This window comes from Acomys russatus, chromosome 31 (genome assembly GCF_903995435.1).
Source record: "Acomys russatus chromosome 31, mAcoRus1.1, whole genome shotgun sequence".
NCBI classification, from domain to species: domain Eukaryota; kingdom Metazoa; phylum Chordata; class Mammalia; order Rodentia; family Muridae; genus Acomys; species Acomys russatus.
This window is the reverse complement of record NC_067167.1, coordinates 4,948,322-4,960,742: the sequence shown is the minus strand read 5'-3', so window position 1 is coordinate 4,960,742 and position 12,421 is coordinate 4,948,322. Positions and strand designations below refer to the sequence as shown.

At 49.0% G+C, this 12,421-nt stretch overlaps 1 protein-coding gene across 1 annotated transcript; it reads left to right on the top strand.

The window, feature by feature from the left end:
• Nucleotides 1-780: 780 nt before the first annotated feature.
• Cd70 (CD70 molecule) lies at nucleotides 781-3,859 on the top strand. The gene is made up of 2 exons (XM_051139932.1): nucleotides 781-991; nucleotides 3,467-3,859. The coding sequence occupies exons 1-2, from the start codon at nucleotides 859-861 to the stop codon at nucleotides 3,850-3,852; spliced, it is 519 nt and encodes a 172-aa protein (XP_050995889.1). The 5' UTR covers nucleotides 781-858; the 3' UTR covers nucleotides 3,853-3,859.
• The last annotated feature ends 8,562 nt before the right edge of the window (nucleotides 3,860-12,421 follow it).

Sequence of the window (12,421 nt, the reverse complement as noted above, 5' to 3'; positions counted from 1 at the left end):
GTTCTTCCCCTGCGTCGGACATCCCCTGGGTTCTAAGGGCAGGTCAAGACAAGCAGAAGCCTCAAAAGCTCTGCAGAGGAGACTGCTGCTTCCTGCTACCTTCTGGCCGGCCGTCGCCATCAGTGCAGGGATGCCGGAGGAAGGTTGCCCTTGTACCTGGGTACGCAGGGGCTGGACCGCGTTCCTGCGCCTCACCGGAATTTTAACATTTGCGGTGGCGATTTACTGTTTGCTCTACTGTGGCCTTAGGAAGCAGCAGCAGGAGCCACCTGAGGTGAGAGGAGGAGAGAAGAGGAAGGAGATGGGGCGCATTCCGGCGCCCAACTGCTTGAGGGGACCGGAAGGGGCAAAGGGAGGACGTACTTGGAGGATGCGCTAGAGCGCAGGCAAAGGACACAAAAAAGGGGACAAAATCAGGCATGAGATGGATCGAAAAGAGGAAGATGAGACGGACAAAAATATGGGAGAAGCCGAACAGGGAGGCTAGGTTCCCGCTCCCCGGGAACAGATGGGGCATCCCGGGCTGGGAAAGAAGCCGCCTTAGGTGGCTAGGACGAGCCAAGGGAGGGGTGTGTGCGGGGGGGGACGGGGGGGCTGGCGTTCCTCAAAATGTCCGGGACTGTAGCACCGTTGTTGGGAGCGGTGGAGGGGATCCGGAGCCCCCCGGGGCTGAAAGGCGGGGCTCCTCCCACCTGTGTCTTTGGCCGAAGTGGTGGGAAAGGTGGCCCGAGGTCCCGGTTCCAGAAAAACGAACTAATAGATTGTTTGGGCGAAGCGCCGGCCTCTATAAAAACTTTACAGCAAAGAAAGATCAATGAAAACAAACAAAAAAAAAAATCTCAAAGTGGGCCAGCGGGGATGCAGGATGGACAGAAGCCAGCAGACGCAAGGACCAGGAGAGTCTCTAAAGTCCCAAACTCTAATGTGCTTTCTCTGGTTTCCGGTCTTTTCTTCCAGGCCCACATAGCTGAGTTACAACTGAATTTCACAGGTAAGACTAGGAATCCAGCTGGGTGAGGGCTGGAAGCAAGAAAGACGGAGGGAGGGAGAGGGAGAACATAGGAAGGGAGTGGCTCGGCTAGACCTGAGTTGGGAAGCTCCCAGTTTCCAGCAGCACCGCAAGGAGCAGGCTGTTGGTCCACTTGTCATTCCAAAACTTGGGCAACAGAAGCAGAAGGGTCATGAGTCCAAGGCCAACCTCTGCTACAGAGGAAGTTTGGCTCAGTGGTTACTATGGGATGTTGGCTTAGTGGGTAGGGGCCCCCGCCTCGCACTCACAAACGCCCTGAGCTCCATCCCAGCACCACTTAAGCTACGTGTGTGGTGCACACCTGCCATCCCATCACTGGAGCAGAGTAAGCAGGATGGCCAAGAGTTCCTAATCGTTAGCCTGGACTCACTTTTGTAGACCAGGCTGGCCTCGAACTCACAGCGATCTGCCTGCCTCTGCCTCCCAAGTGCTGGGATTAAAGGCGTGCACCACCACGCCTGGCATGAGAGATGCTACAGGAAAATGAGGGCCTAATTCTAAGGCCATCCCACTTCATTCACCCTCTGCTTTCCTCACAAAACTCAAGAGCAGCACAAGCGCCTCTGCCGGCTCTTTGTTTTCTCTACACATCTCTGTGAACAGGGGATATCTCAGTGAAAGGCCAATGAAGAGCTGGGGGCTTGGCTCAGACTCAGGGTCCCCCCAGTGAGGGGCTGCGGTTGTCAGTGGCAGAATACTTTCAAAACAGATAGGGAGGTCTGGGTTCCATGACACTTCCACAAACAAATCCAAGGAAAACACAAGTGCTGAAGAAAAAAAAATAATAATAATAATCAAAGATCATTAAGCCAAGGTGGTACTTGGAGTGTGCTGGCTTTGGATCTGACCTCCGAAGTGAGGCCCTACTGGATTTGGTGATGCACACCTGTCATTCTGGGAGCCTAGGCAGGGGCGTTGCAAGTTTCAGGTCAGCTCAAGCTACAAGCAAGATTTTTGTCTCAAAATTTAAAAGCCAACTTCTAGTAGTGATGTTTGCTTATTAGTACTTAAGAGAGGACCTTGGGCCTTGATATTAATAACCAAGCAACCATAACTTTAATGAATCCGTTGTGCCTGGGCAAGCTGGCACACTTGTCAATTCTTGCACTCAGCAGACTGAGGCAGGGACATTGTGAATTTTGAGGGTACCCTAGGCTGTGTAGCTAGACCCTCTCTCAAATCAATAACTAATTAATCTCTTTCTCTCTCTCTGCTCCAGTAATTTGTTCGTAAGTTTCCTTTCTGGATAGTGGCTTTACGATGCTTTGATTGCTAATTAAGATATTTGAGATCGAGCCAGGCATGGTGGTGCATGCCCTTAATCCCAGCACTCAGGAGGCAGAGGCAGGTGGATCACTGGGAGTTCAAGGTCATCCTGGTCTACAAAGGGGCTACATAGAGAAACCCTGCCCCAAAAACACCAAAAAGAAAAAAGGGTATTTGGATCAATCATCCTATTACAAACCCAAATAAAAACAAAAGCAACTTAGTGGAGGGAGGAGTCTCTGTCGGCTCAGCTAGCAGTTGGAGGCTGTGGTCTGTCACAGAAGTGGCAAGAGGCGGGGACTGATGGTTACTACCCTTCGTCAGTCAGGAAGCAGCCAAGAGGAAAGCTAGTGTCTGGCACTTTCTCCTTGGTACTCAGTCCAGGACCCCTGGCCTGTGGCCTGGTGCCACCCACATTCAGGGTGGGTGCTCCCACCTCAGTTAACACCATCTACATGATTAGTGACAGATGTGCTCAGACTCATCACCAGGGTAGGAACAAGGGACTTTGTAGGGCCCTTCTTCATCCTGGTAGGTGGCCTAACGCGTGTCCAGCCCACGACCAGTTTTCCCTTGCCCAGGAAATGTGGTCATGCTGGCCCAAACCCCCTGGTGGTCCTCTGAGCTGGGCGGAGGATATTGTTGGGGACAGAGCAGGAGGGAGTGGAGCTTGGGTGGGACTCAGAGGCAGCTCGGAGCTGGAGAGTGAAGAAGGGAGCTGCAACAGCCCTAGGTAGTCACCACACCAAGGCTCTCTGGCTCTCTGCTTGTCCTTCTCACACATGTAGTTACATCTCTCTGAGGTTTTTGTGTGTGTGTGTGTGTGTGTACGTCCCCACTCCCTTCTCCCCATTCTCTCTCTCTCTCTCTTTCTCTCTCTCTCTCTCTCTCTCTCTCTCTCTCTTTCTTCTCTCTCTCTGTTTCTCTCTCTCTCTGCACATCTCTCTCATTTTCTTTCCATCTCTACCCACCTTTCTCCGCCTCTCTGTCACCCCCACCACCCCACCACCTCTACCCCCACCCCCTCCCCACCCCCCAGCCCCACCCCGCATCTTGTGTGCCTATCTACCTCTCTCTTCCTTTTTCTCCTCCCTCCACCTCTCTCCCCTGCCCTAAATCCCTTCTGTCTGTCTAACTCCGGTTCTCATCTCCTTCACCTTCGACCCCCAGGTCCTCGGAAGGACCCCACACTGCAGTGGGTGGCCGGCCCAGCCCTGGGAAGATCCTTCATTCAGGGACCAGGCTTGGAGAAGGGACAACTTCTCATCCATCGTGATGGCATCTACAGGCTGCATATCCAGGTGACGCTGGCCAACTGCTCTTCCGAATGCAGCACCACGCTGCACAGGGCCACCCTGACTGTGGGCATCTGCTCCCCCTCGGGGCACAGTATCAGCTTGCTGCGTCGGAGCTTCGGACAGGACTGCACCATGGCACTGCAGCGCCTAACTCGCCTGGCCCACGGGGACGTCCTCTGTGCCAACCTCACCCTGCCTCTGCTGCCGTCCCGCAATGCTGACGAGACGTTCTTTGGCATTCAGTGGGTGTACCCTTGACCACAACTCCTGGAGCTTTGGAAATAGGTTTCCTATTTTTGTTAATACTAACTTTTATTCAGCACTTTCTCTTTTGTATTTAGCACAGGACCCCAGCGTGTGCCACCCGCATGCAGCTGGGTCCTGCCACCTCAGTTTTGATCAATGTATAATATACATTGGTAAATGTACAGGGTTAGTACGTATTTATAAATGTTTAGTATGCATATCTTTCCGTCTTCGCCGCCTGGTTGGGTTTCAGACACAGGACAAGCCACTGAGGTGCCTGTTTCCAGCACCCCTCAGTTCCCTGGCTGTCCTCTACCCTGAACTTTCCAGTGCAAGGGCTGGGCTTGCCCCAGAGGAGGCTGTTCTCTATATAATCCAGATGTTTTGTGCTCATTCTCTCCCTCTCTCTCTCTCTCTCTCTCTCTCTCTCTCTCTCTCTCTCTCTCTCTCTCATTCTCGCACTCTCTCTCTGCATTTCTCTCTCCCTACATCATGCATACACTCTCTGGATCTCTGTCCCCCTCTGTCTTCCTGTCTGCACAGCAGTTTCCCTGGCCCCGTTCTTTGGGGACCGGTGAACGTGCCTTTTTTCATTCTCAATTTGGCTTGAATTGGCTTATTTTGTCGGTGGAGAAAAACCTATTACACTCCACCTCCCTCCCAGCTTCATGTCCTTTTTTTTTTTTTTTAATCTTGCCCTGACTAACACCCCACCCCACAGCACAGCGGAGGAGGCCTGTGCAGAAGCTGTGGGAAGGGCTTTCCTTCAAAGCTTCCTGTGATAGGCCACAGCTAGTCCCCACCTCCAGACGGTCCGCAGAAACCCAAAATAGCACCATCAGCTGGGGGCACTGAACCTTCAACAGAGAAAGCTGAGTCTTAGCTTCAAACCTGAACATTCCACTCCTGGTCCTCCCCCTCCCCCCCCCCAGGGCCAGTGGATATCTCAAACTTCCACCCTCTTAACACCTCCACCATCTTTCAAAACATTGAGTTCTGGGGCAGCAGAGATGGCTCTGTGGTTAGAGCACCAGTGGCTCTTGCAGAAGGCCCAGGGATTGGTCCTAGCACCCACGTGATGGCTCACAGCAACCACGGCCTGTCTGACAGTCTAGGCCAGCTCTTGTCTGTGGGAGCTTGTGAGACTAGAATTAATGGAGCTTTCTCTATAACACAGTGGTGGAGAATAAACCATCCAATTCTCAAGAGGGAAGGGGGGAATATGGAGGGAGATGAGGCCAAGGCAAGGCGAAAACCCTGCAGTGCAAGCTTCGCTCCCTGTACACCATGCCTGGGACCGTGCGTGCTTGCGTGCGTGCATGCGTGCGTGCATGCGTGCGTGCATGCGTATGTGTGTGTGTGCACGCAAGCGAGCACATGTGAGTACAAGTGTGTATGTGTGTGTACGTGTATGCATGTGGGCATGTGTGTGTGTTTAAATGTCAACGGGTTAAGTGGACAAAGGAAAGTTCATCATTAAAAAAACAGGGACTCTCTTTAACGATGACGCCCTCTTTAACAATGACATCCCTCCCCAAATCGGCATCTTTTCCCAAGCTCAGATGTGTGCTTCGAGCTGCACTCTGTTCTCAGCGCTTGCCTGCCGTTTGCACCTGGTCATTGTTGTGAGTCAGGGTACTTCCCAGAACTGGTCGCTCGCCCACTTGGCTAGACTGGCTGGCCAGTGAGCTGCCAGGATTCCTCCTGTCTCCACCTCCCCAACACGGGTTACAGACACCTAGTTGACGTGGCTGCTGGACCTCTGAACTCAGATCTCCCCTGCCCCTCTACTTCTTGGTCCTATCCAGCAGGCTGTCCAGTTCCAATGTGTGGATTCTGGGGACATGTTCATTTAGGCCACAGCAAGTATTCACAGATGGAAACGGTGAGTCGGTTATAGGGAAACTCGTCTGTGTTCCAGTTAGTCCAAACCATAAAAGGATGTGTTCTTAGGTGAAATAGAAATGACCTCAGTGGAAATATACTATGTTGGGAAAGGACTCTGACTTTCAAGGTTTGAGCCTTGAGCTATTAATAAAACCAGAGCTTCTAGGGGGATTCTCCACAGTCCATACAAGATGATGTCAACAGGTACAGCCTTGAAAGTTCCCCTTCGCTGACAGACACCCAACTGTGTAGTAATTTGGTCTATGATAACTAATAAGTAAAAACTGAGTCGGGCCGTGGTGGCGTGTGCCTTTTATCCTAGCACTCAGGAGGCAGAAGCAGGTGGATCTCTCAGTTCAAAAACAGCCCGGTCTACAGAGTGAATTGGAGGACAGGCAAGGCTACACAGAGAAACTCAGTCTCAGTACAACCTCCCAACCCCACCCCCCAAACAAAAGCCTCAAATTAACAAACAGTGAAAACCCAGACAGACAGAACACAGAGCACAGCCTGTGGAGTTTTACTCAACCGTAAAGAAGAATGGCATTCAAATGAACCCAGCTGCAAGCCAAACTGAGTAGGTTGTACACTGCAAGCTTGGTCTACAGAATGAGTTCCAGGACAGCCAGGGCTACACGGTGTAACCCTGTCTCATGTGAGGGGGAGGGGGTGAGAGTGCTGACAGCTCTTCCAGAGGGCCTGGGTTTGGTTCTCAGCACCCACAAGGCAGCTCGGCCATCTGTCACTCCAGTTCCAATGAGATCCAGTGTCCTCTGCTGGCTTCCTCTAGCAGCAGTACTGTACAGACATCCATGCAGACAAAACATCCATGCACATAAAAACATTTTAATCTTCACAAAACATAATAAACCATTTTTAACTTGTTCGATGCGCAGGCTTGCATGTGGAGCACGAGGGGTCACCACTTGTATTTTTGAGTCAGGGACTCACTAGCCTGGAGCCCTCTAAGAACTCTAAGCAGGGCAGGCAGGCAGCCCCCAGGGACCCACCAGTAGTCTCCTCCCAGTACTGGGGTCCTAAAGCCCAGCTTTTTATGTGGATGCTGAGAATGAACCCCTAGGTGTGTGCTCCCTTAAGGTGCATTCGTGTCACTGTCAGGAAGATGGTGCGTTTCCCCCTCAGGATGCTGCCATTGTTTCTAGAAAATCCATGAGTATAAAGCTGGATGTCATAACACACACTTGTCATCCTAGCAGTCTCAGGAAGCTGAGCAGGACATTGGCAGGTTTGAGGCTAGCCTTGGCTACTTAGGGTTGTCTTAAACAAAACAAATGAAACGGAGATGAAAGGGAGGGGAAGTGGGGGGAAGAGAGGGAAAGAGAGACAAAGGGTGAGGGGGGCAGAGAGAGAGAGAGAGAGAGAAGGAAGAAGGGATAAGTGACAGTGAGCTCCTCTGTGCAAATATGTCACCTCTCTGTTACTTTTAATTGTTTGGCTAGATCTCCTTTACAAAGGGGACTAGCCACAACCATGTGCTTTTGAAACACAGGTTCTGGGAGACAGTCGAAGCTTCCCGAAGCTTCCTGTCTCCTCAGCCAGCTGTCTCTTAAGCCTGGCTGATTCTCTGTGGAAATGGCACTAACCGTAATCATTGATAAGCTAAACGTTGCTATGGTTTGGGTCAGGGCCTCCAGTTGACTCATAGATACGCAACTGAAACTTCTGAGCAGCTTCCCCCGAATTCTGCCGGGCTCTTGGGAATTCAGCCCTTTTAGTTTCTACATCTAAGTAACAGTGTCTACCCTTCAGCACTGTATACCCCATTTATTGATTTGGCTAGCGCTGAAAAATACAGGGTTTCAGTATGACGTGTTCTTATGTGAGGTCACTGAACTTGGCTCATATTCACCCTGACAATACTCTCTTGGTCCCCCCTCTCCTTCTCTTTAGGTCCCTGACTTCCCCCCAACTAAAGCCCTCTGCTGGCATCAGATTGGCTCTTCCCGTATATTACTCCATCCAAATGCCTAACATTAGAGGAAATGGTGGTGGGTTTTCTGAGTCTGTCTATGTCTTTGTCTGTTTTGTTTTGACACAATGACTTCCATTTTTATCTATTTTCCTGAAAATTATGTAATTTGATTGTTTTTTTTTTTAAGTTAAAAGAATGTAACTTATTTATTTTGGGGATGTGTGTGTGTGTGTGTGTGTGTGTGTGTGTGTGATGTCACAGCACACGTGGAGTCAGAGGACAAATGCAGGTGACAGGGATGAAACTCACAGGTCTGCCTTTATCTGCTGGGCCAGCTCGATGCCCATCAACGTCCTTTTTTTTTTTAGAGAGAGTCTCACGCAGCCCGGGCTGGCCTCACTTCATACTTCTTTACAGTTCAATAGGACAGCTTTATTTTGTGTGATGTGTATCTAGACCAAATTTTCTTTTTTGAAGACCTGTTTGTGTGTGATTTTCTGTACATAAGTGCTGTTCCCACAGAAGACAGAAGGGGGCATCGGGTCCCCTGGAGAGTGCCATGAGAACCAGGAAAAAAAGAAAAGAGGGCAGACCAAACTGGATATCTGATTGACCTGGATCCAGGATAAAGAGTGGGGGTCCCCAGGGGAGTACTGGTCTACCCAACCTCTTGGCAGGGGCCAGAACTGTGTCCACCCCCTCCCTCACTGCCTTACCGATGGAAGGGAGACAGTAGAAGGGAGAGAGAGAAGGAAGAAGGGATGAGTGACAGTGAGCTCCTCTGTGCAAATACATCACCTCTCTGCTACTTTTAATTGTTTGACTGATCTCCTTTACAAAGGGGACTAGTTACAACCACGTGCTTTTGAGACTCAGGTCCTCTGACAGAGCTGCCAGTGCTCACCCTTTGAGCCATTGCTCCAGCCTCTTGACCTTTTTAAGGGGTCATCCTCACAGGTATAAGGTGACAGTTGGTCGTGATTGAGATTAGCATTTTCTGCCTTACGCTGCAGCTGGAGTCCATTTTGCACACTCACTGCCCATCTCTAGAGTGTAAGAACAGAGTGAACCACCACAAGGCACACGCCTGCTCATTGCTGCTGCACTCACAGCAAGTCGCCAAGGCATGAGCCAGCTGAGATGGGCAGAAAGGAAAACGAGGGCAGCTCGGACCCCTTGCTCTGCAAGCACAGGGCCTGACTTGAGTTCCATAGCACACACATAAAAAGCCAGGCCCGGCCAAGAGGAGCCAGAGCTAGGAGGATTTCTTTGGCCCTGAGTCACCAGCCTAATAAAAAACAAATAAAAATTTAAAATATATATATGTATATATATGTATGTATGTGCCTCAGGATCAGGAAAATAAGGCAGAGACTTCAGACATCCTCCTCTGGCTTCCTCATGAGCACACACAGAATTGGACACACATACATACACCATACACACATGTACAGACACACATCAGATATGTGTGCATGCCACGGACAGGCTCCGTCGGGTATAGATCCTTGGGAGCAGGAGTTCTCGAAGCATCGATGGACAAAGATAAGGCGAAGTGACAAACAGAGGCAAATGGTGCTTGCATCTGAGTGTATTTTGCAAGCAAGCAGTCTAAATTTTTGTACATTCATTTTGAAACAGGGGGCGTTTGTGGTTACATTTCCCACAGAGTAGATTCATGGAGGTAGGTGAGCAATCAAGCATATATATATAGTAGAGGTACAGAATACAAAGTCATTTTTAAAATTACAACTCTAAATGAAATAATGCAGGGTACAGAATACACAGGAAAAAAATGTCATCATTCTTAAACTATTGGCTTGGTATCCGTATGCATGTGCCCTCTTTGTCAAGGGTCAATGTTCTCTCGTAAACAGAACTTAGGCCTAACACCTGTGTGCCAAGACAGTTTTCTCTCTTTAGTTCTCCTTTCTAATATCTGAGAGCTGCTATCTGGAGCACTTGACTTCTTTGTAAGCCATAATATAAATGATTAACTAATAATTAATTTTCAGTCATGTTTCCATGTGGAAGTGGAGCAGAATCACTCCAGCCCTGTCCAGTCCCTGGCTGCAGTCCCAAGTTAGGGCTGTCTCAGAGCAACGTGGTCATGCCTGAAAAGTCCTGATATGGGGGCAGACTTTAAAAAAAAAAAAAAGATTCCAACACAGTGAGAGGGAAGAAGGCTGCAATATATTACTCCTGGCAGGAGCATCAGACCCATTTCAGGAGGCTCTCCCTGAGTGGGGGTCATCGCCTCGAGTTGTATAGTATTTGTCACACAGACTCCACTGGAGGGGTCGTGACATGTGCACACACACCACACGCACACATGTGCACACACAGATACACTTGCACACACATACTACACACATGTACACACATGCATACCACATACACATTTCTACACATGACATACACACATACACACACCACATACACATGTGCACACACAGACACACCACATGCACACACTACACATATGCACACACATACGGTGTACACACAAATGCCACACATGTGCACACGCACCACACACAAAGGTACACACATCAGACTCCACATCAAAAAATATTAAGAACATATGTTATAAATACACAACATACACATGATAAAAGAGAAATGCGTTATATGGACATAAATATATACACAAATTTAAACAGAAAAAAATTAAACGCACAATAAACTTTGCTCATATGTGTCCTAACGAAGTTTCTGTTTCTGTGATAAGTGGTATGGAAGAATGAGATCATAGAGGGATCCAGATGGTCCAAAGGGACCATGACAGATCTGGACCCACAGGGGCCTGCACAAACTGTTGCACCAACCAAGGACAATGCATGCAGTAAAACCTAGACCCCCTGCTCAGATGTAACCAATGGACAGCTCATTCTCCATGGTTTTGGGGAGAGCTGGGACTGCCTCTGACATGACCTCTGGTATTCCCTATTTGACCACTTCCCCTTGACAGGGAGGCGTGGTGGCACACAGAGGTAGGGGAAGCAGGCTATCCGGATGAGACCTGATAGGCTGTGATCATATGGTGGGGCGGAGGTCCTCTTCTGTCATGGACCTAGGGGAATGAAACAGGATAGAAGAGGAAGGGAAGGTGAGAAAGGGTAGGTGCAAGTGAGGTGATAACAATTGGGATGTAATCTGAATAAATTATAATAATAAATTAATTAAAATAAAATTAAAAACTGGAAAAATCAAATTGGGAGAAGAAAGGTTTATTTCACTTTACAGCTTGCACCAAAGGGAAGTCAAAGCCAAAGCCTGAAGCTGATGCACAGACCGTTGGAGGGTGCTGCTTATGCCTTGGCTCCCCGTGGCTTTTTTTAAATCGAACCCAAGACCACCAGCCCAGGGATTGGCAGCGCCCACTGTGTGCTGAACCTTCTCACATCAACCATCCATCAAGAAAGTGCAGCACATCTAGTGAGGGTGTCTTCTCACTCGAGGTTCCCTTTTCCCAGGTGACACCAGACTGCGTCAAGTTGACACAAAACTAACCGGCACAATTTGTAATAAAGAATGAGATTATTCCACTTGCCAGGAAATGAACAGAACTGGAAGGCCTCGCTGTGAGGTGAAATGGACCCCACTCAGAAAAGTAAGCAGTGTGTGCTCTACCTGTGAGCCCAGATTACATGTATATACACAACACACACACACACACACGCACACACACGCACACACACACACACACACACACACACACACACACACACACACAAGATCCAAAGGAGGAAGGAGCCAGCAGGAGAGAGGAACAGCATCGGAGAAAGGGGTTCACCCAGTGAACAGACGCCATGATGATAGGCCAACAACTGCTTAACTGAATTAAAAAGGCAAAATAATAGAAGAAGAACCATGCAGTAGAAAGTTAAATACGGGAATAAATTTTTAAAAAAGAAAAGAAAAAAAACCTAACCAGGTTCCTTTGCCCAATTTCAAGTAGCATTCCGCCACTTGGGTTTTTGCAGTTGTCAGGGTTCGCTCGCTGTTGTGCTGTCTGAATTCTGTGTGTGTTTCAGAGATTATCCGCAGCTCAGGCGTTCTCTTTCTGCCTGTCTCTTCCTAGAGGCTCCCTGTTCGCTACACCGACTCTTCCCCGCAACAGGCAGAAGTCTTTCTGTCTAATGAGAATTTGTTTTTCTATTTTTGCCTCTGCTGCCCATGTTTTGGCTTCAACTTTTAAAAAATTTGTTGATGAGACTAATAGTCAAAAAAAAACCTTGTCGGCAAGATATCTCTGCAGGTAAAGGCGCTTCTGCCAAATCTTGACCTGAGTGTGAACCCCAGAAGCTACACGATGGAAGAAGAGGACAGACCCCCCACACACAAGTGCCCTCTTACCTCCACACATGCCATGTCACCTGCACGTGCAAATGCACACACACAGACACACACACACACACACCAAATAAATAAGTAAAGATCTTAAAGTCTTGGCCGGGTGTGGTGGTGCACACCTTTAATCCCAGGACTTGAGAGGCAGAAGCAGGTGGATCTCTGTGAGTTGGAGGTCAGTCTGAACTACATAGTGAGTCTCTGTCTCAAAACAAAAAAGGTTTTTCTTATATTTCCTTCTAATAGACTCTTGCCTTACATTTAAGTCGGTGTCCATTTTGAGTTCAGTCTGCATACGGTGCGAGGTGAGGGTCTGTCTCATTCTTCAGCAGGCGGATAAGCAGTGTCTCAGCATTTATTGAAGAAACCATTTCCTCATGGTTGAAAGTCAATTGAGTGTATGCCTCC

What these genes read in the sequence shown, in the direction of transcription:
- Cd70 (XM_051139932.1), top strand. Translation starts at nt 859, where the DNA reads ATGCAGGATGGACAGAAGCCAGCAGACGCAAGGACCAGGAGAGTCTCT. An exon ending in GTTACAACTGAATTTCACAG is followed by an intron (nt 992 to 3,466) that starts GTAAGACTAGGA and finishes TTCGACCCCCAG; the next exon opens with GTCCTCGGAAGGACCCCACA.